Source organism: Coloeus monedula (assembly GCF_965178545.1).
Source record: "Coloeus monedula genome assembly, chromosome: 7".
Lineage (NCBI taxonomy): Eukaryota > Metazoa > Chordata > Aves > Passeriformes > Corvidae > Coloeus > Coloeus monedula.
The window spans coordinates 39,901,220-39,907,219 of NC_138787.1; the positions used below are offsets into that span (position 1 = coordinate 39,901,220).

At 51.2% G+C, this 6,000-nt stretch overlaps 1 protein-coding gene across 1 annotated transcript in view; it reads left to right on the forward strand.

The window, feature by feature from the left end:
• GPD2 (glycerol-3-phosphate dehydrogenase 2) overlaps window positions 1-5,207 on the forward strand; it is a 48,742-nt gene extending 43,535 nt beyond the window's left edge. Inside the window, exons 14-17 of the mRNA XM_082284754.1 lie at window positions 1,405-1,517; window positions 1,621-1,699; window positions 1,801-1,899; window positions 5,073-5,207. Coding sequence (XP_082140880.1) covers window positions 1,405-1,517; window positions 1,621-1,699; window positions 1,801-1,899; window positions 5,073-5,198 — 417 coding nt within the window. The 3' untranslated portion in view covers window positions 5,199-5,207. The remainder of the gene's footprint in view (window positions 1-1,404; window positions 1,518-1,620; window positions 1,700-1,800; window positions 1,900-5,072) is intronic.
• Window positions 5,208-6,000: the final 793 nt, after the last annotated feature.

Sequence of the window (6,000 nt, forward strand, 5' to 3'; positions counted from 1 at the left end):
TGTTGGCTCCCCTTGCCCTCAGTGGCTCCGTGCTCAGACTCGGTGTGTGACTGTGGGGCTGGGAGCAGGAGTAGGTATCCCACTGACAGGAATCCTGCTCCTGAGCTGCCACACCAGGAAGTTACCAGATGGCACTTGTCGCTGCTGTTCCAGAAAGAGGCGTGCCCAGAGGAGTGGAGACACTTGAACACTGTCCTGAGTGTGGGGGAGGAACAGCAGGAGAGGAGGGACACGGGCTCTGGGACCGCTTTTGCTTAGAAGGAAGCAGAGCCTTTGAACACTCACCCAGCACTTCCATCCCAGAGTTCTCCTTGGATTGCTCATGAAATCTTTTAGCCAGTCAGAAGTTTGGCCTGTTCTGGAAGGAGCTCACTTGAGCCCTCCTAGCCAGGGACCTGCAGTGATCCTAAAGCCTGAGCACAGGAGTGCACAAGGAAGGGGATCCCGTCCTGTGCCAGGTGTGGGTGTGCTGCTTGGCGTGTGTATGACGGGCAGCCTCCTGCTCAGAGGAATTCAGCTGGGTTAGAGGTGCCTCACCCTTACCCCGTGAGATTTGCTCATGGAATCATTTTCCAGGTTGAGCAACACTACACCAGTTCTCCCCTCAGAACAGCTTAGCCAGTGGGAAGCAGCCCAGGCAAGGAGTTTGGTGGTTAGGGGTGCATGGACAGGCTCAACACAGCCCGTGTGGGGAGCTGGGCACTCTTCCCACCCTCACCTGCAGGGAGGAAAATGGACAAGGAATTCCAGAGCCATCCCTGGCTCATGGGAGCTCATGAATGCCAGCGAGGCATCTCTGCATCCCCTGGGTGTCCTCTGGGCTGTGCTCTGGAACAGGACCCATCATTGTAGAGAGAACTCTGTTCTGTGGTGCTTTATGTATGCCAGGGGTTTATCACTTAGTAAAACTTGGCCAGGGAAGACCTTGCACTGAACTTTCAGGTAATAAAGTAATTTTACTACTGTCAGAAAACTAGTTTAAACCATAAAGAACCTGCCTGGTGCTGCGCTCCCTGATTTTTTTTCTGATTTTGGACAGCTGGGTGAAACATTGCACTAAGATATCAACTGAGGGAGAAATGACATATTGTAGGCCTGGCCCAAAAGGGCCATTTCTTCCTGAAAGGGACAGGCAGACTGTGTGTGACTGAAGGTGTGGGATGGTCCTGAAAGCATTTGCACAGAAATTAGAAGTCTCTACTAGCTTGGATACCTCTTTCCAAGAGTAGAAGTGTCTTAAGTTTAACTTTTTGATACTTTTCAGCTGCCATCTGCTTAATTTTGGGACCTTAGAAAAATACTGGTTAAATGGAAGAACCTAATAATAAAGTACAAATAACAAATAAATACTTGTGGAAGAACTTGCTATTGCTCAGATACCCAAGTGTTGTGTTTTCGTTGTAGGAACAGCTTGAAACCGCTAAAACATTTCTGTATTATGAAATGGGCTACAAAGTCAAAACAGATCAATTAACAGACAGGTCTGAGATCAGTCTAGTGCCTTCAGACATTGAGAGGTGAGTGAAGCAGGAGAGCTGCCTGTGTGTGCTGCTGGGGTGAGCCCAGGGCTGCCCCTGCAGCCCCCGGTGCCAGCCGTGGGTGCCAGCCCCTCTCTCGCAGGTACAAGAAGCGGTTCCGCATGTTTGACAAGGACAAGAAGGGCTTCATAACGATCCTGGACGTGCAGCGTGTGCTGGAGGTGAGGCTGCCCTGTGCTCCTGACTGCCTCTGGGAGCAGCCTGTGTGACCTGAGGGAGGCCCAGGCAGTGCTGAGCCCCCTCCTGTGCTTGTTCTGTGCAGAGCATCAGCGTGCAGATGGACGAGAACACCCTCCACGAGATCCTCAACGAGGTGGATCTCAACAAAAACGGGCAGGTGGAGCTCAACGAGTTCCTGCAGGTACGTGGTTCAGCTGCTTCCAGGAAAGGCTGTTTCCTTAAACCACAAAGGCACAGAGAGGGAATGTTTTCCCCGTGGCTTAGGGCTGAGTTGGACACCAGGGCAGGGCTGGCACAAGGAGCACACACAGCCATCCTCAAGCAGCTTGGAAATTCAGGGATTTTTTTTCCCAGTCAGATTCAAAGTACAGGTCCAATTTACAAAGTATGCCCCAGTCCAGACCTGAATTTGGCATTTTAAGCCCAGAAATGCTGTTTAAATATATTTAAAATGATACAGGTGGAAGGTGCGTGGCACAGGTGTGCACACTGACATTATCTGCAGCTGTTCAGGGATGTTACAAAGATGATTAAACTAAGTAATATAATAATAACCTAAATAACCAAATATTTATAATAATAAATAGTAATATAACTATAATAATAATCAACTAAATAACTAAATAATAAACTGAATATTATAAAGAATGAGCTTGTAGTTAGAGTCCATCTAGGCTCTATAACCCATTTTAACTCCTGGGTTGGCTATATTGTCCCAGTCTCTATGAAAAAAATGATATGCATCTGCTTTTCAGGGGGCTTTCAAGCAAACCCAAGGGTGTTCCCTTTGCATATGCAGTTTGTCAGCTGGGTTGGTGCTTGAGGAGACTTTTTTGGGGTGGTATTTCAGAGTCTGCCATGTCTCCCCTGCCCGGTGGCAATGATGAATGCCAAACAGGAGAGAAATTAATGCTGGGGATTTTGGTCAATGTCAGCCCTTTCTTCACTGTGTCAAGTTAAACAAACAAGATCAAGGCAAAGGAAATGGTAATTGTCTCTCTGGAGATGAGCTGGGGATAAGAGCAGCATTGTTGAATCTAAATGCAGAAAATTTTCACAGGTTGTGTCCAGCATTAGGAAAAAGGAGTATTTATTTGCCTAAAATGCAGCAATTGAGCTGAGGAGCTGCAGTGAACTTGGGGGAAGGGGAAAAACCAAACCCAACAAACCGGGGGGAAGGAGAACCAATGGCTTTGGGAGCTGATGCTGATCCACTCAAATGGGAGGGGAAATTCCAGCTGGGCTCTGGCTGCTGGAAAGGGACACCCTTGTACCTCCACTGGAAACCTTTTGTTGGGGCACCCACCCCTTTCTGCAGGGCTGAGTTAGCTGGAGTCTGGTTGGGTTGGGTACATTGGTTAAGGAGTTGAAACAACCAGTAATTGTTGTTCTGTGGGGTTTGGGGGTGTTCTGGGGTTTTTTGCTGGGCTGACCAGTCTCACCAGGGGTTGCCAGCCCTGTACAATGCAAAGGCCAGGCACTGCTCTGGAGTAGTTTCACAACTGTTTGTGCAAACCTGAGTCACCCTGTGGCTCCTGCACAACTCCCAGAGCAACCTGGGAATGGAGCAGCAGTGATGGCACTGCAGGGCTGAGCCCTCTCCTGGGCCTTCCACCTGCTCCAGGGAAGCTCTCAGTGGCACTGAAATGAACTGGGGTTGCCATGGAAGGAGCAAAATACATTAAATGTTTGTTTAATTTTTTAATGGATCTGTTAAGTCAGTGCCCAGTACTGGGGTGTTTGCTTTCTGAAAACTTTCAAGTAATTGCGTTTCAGCGCAGAGCTTGTGCAAGCCCTGGGTAAATATTTGTGGAGGTTTGTGTTCGAAAATAGAGCAGGTTGTACCTGGGGGCTGCCTGGCTCTCTGGGTGGGAGCAGGGCAGGGCTGGCCTCGGCCACCTGCACGGTGCTGGGGGAGCTGCAGTGACGGGCTGACGGTGAGTGGCCCTGGCAGCCCCTGGTGCTCGCCAGTGCCCATGGAGCGATGGGGCAAACAGGGCTGCCCGAGGCTGGCACTGAGCCCAGGGACACAGGAGCTGCCCGAGGCAGGGCTGGATTCCTGGAGAGTCAGCTGCTGGCAGTGGTGCTTGAGGAAGGAGAGGGAGCCTTGGGACCCGGTGTTGGGATGTAAAGGCAACCCCCCACGTTAAATCAGGAGGAATCACAGAATGCCGGAATGGTTTGAGTGGGAAGGGACCTTAAAGCCCATCCCATTGCACTAAACCACATTGCCCCGAGCCCTGGCAGGCTGGGGGCCTGGGAGGGTGACTGGGCAGGAGGGCAGTGCCTCTGCTCCAGGGAGATCCCTGTCTGTGTGCAGGGATTGCTCTGGAATTGGGAGGGGGTCAGGGAGAAGGCCACACTGCGTTTGCACAGGTGCAGCTGCAGGTGTAATGAGCAGATTTTCCTATGGAGGAGAAGGAATCTGAAGGATTCCTGCAGTCAATGGGAGTAAGAAATTGCATTTGGCAAGTGCCAATTGCTTCCCCAGCGCTCTCTGCAGAGCTGGCTGCAGGTAATTTCAGCTCTAATGCTGGCTTTATCCATGGGATAAAAAAGAATTAACTGAAATCTTAGCACTAGTGTGCTTTCATTGGGAGAGAGCAGAGTCCAGCTTCCAGGACTTAAAGGCAAATTAGTTTTAAAAGTCTATAAAGGAATTTGGATTTGAAAGAATTGTGGAAGTCAAGTACGATGTCTCTCCAGAGAAAGGCATGGGGGTGGAAAAGGGCAGGTCTGGGATCAATGGTGGATCAGGAATCATGGAATCCCAGTGTGATGTGGGTTGGGAGGGACCCTAAAGCTCATCTTTAAGCCAGGGGCAGGGACACCTTCCACTAGATCAGGTTATGCCACTGACCTTGGAAACTTCCAGGGATCCAGGGGCAGCCCCAGCTTCTCTGGGCACCCTGTGCCAGGGCCTTCCCACCTTCCCAGCCAAGAATTTCTTCCTAAATGGAAAAAAATCCTGAATGGTGCTCTTCTGTGAGCTGCATCCTTCAGATACTCCAAATCTGTGCAACTGCTGGCTTATCCCACACTCTGAAATTTATGGAAAAAACCCCCTTGGTGATGGCAGTCTGCACTGGTGTTGTCTGCACTGCTTCCCAGTGGATCATGGTTGGTACTTCCACTCTTGCTGCCACCCATGCCTGTCCAAAGCAGTCTCTGATATTCCTGGGAAGTGCCAATGGGCCTGGAGTGAGGCTCTGCAGCCGCAGTTTGGGTTTGCCCTGGAGAATCCAGGTGTGTGGGTTCATTAATGGGGCTCTGGGCCCAAGCAGCGACCGCTGGCAGCCCGGGGCCCGTGAGTGACGCTGTCCCTCGTGCCCCTCGTGTCCCTCGTGCCCCCAGCTGATGAGTGCCATCCAGAAGGGCCGCGTGTCGGGCAGCAGGCTGGCCGTGCTGATGAAGAGCGCCGAGGAGAACCTGCGGCGCCGCGAGGCCATCCCGGTGGATCGGAGCGGAGGGGGGCTCTGAGCTCACACCACGGGGCTGCCAGAACATTCCAGGGCTTCTGATCCTCCTGGCCCGGCCCGGGGCACGGCACCTGGCCCTCGCTGCAGCTCCCACAAAAGACATTGGTGCGTTTGTGTTGTCATTAATGATTTCCTTACTACTCCGGTACGTGGCCTTGGGGTGGGGGTCCTGCAGTCCCAGGGTGTCCTCGCAAGAGTTCAGGAATGCAGGCTGGGAGGGTTTGGGTGCACACTCAGGCACGTCCTGCCTTGGCCATTAATGTTTGCATCACCTTTACCTTTAGAGCACACGATGCTCAAAGTGAATCCTGCCCTTAAACACGTTGAGTTCTGCAAATATAAAATCTCAAAGCTGCTTCTGCCTCTTCAGCAAGGAGCAAGAGAGGGAAAGCTGGTGTTCTGGAGTGGAGATACCATCCCCGAGGAACAAACCCGGCACTTCCTGGGGGGGTGGTGGTGGAGACCTGTCCTGAGCCTTCTGTGGGTGATAGGTTTGCCCTGTTATTCCACTGGTGCCAATACTTGGCCACTCGAAAATTCCAGCTGGAAAACAAGACACTTGGATTAATCACCCGAGGAATAATGTAGCTGAAAGCTGGGAACAGCTTCCCTTCTCTGCTGTTAACACAAATAAACTGCCTCTAATAAATGGCATTGTCTGCAGGTGGTGCTTTGTGCTGTGAAATAAAGGCAAAAGGTGTTTGTGCTGAAAAGTGCTTCAAGTTTGGGGCAAACGCTGATGCTGTGTAGGATGGGGCAGGTTTTGGTAGCACAACAGTCTTAAATGTTAATTTAAAAATGCT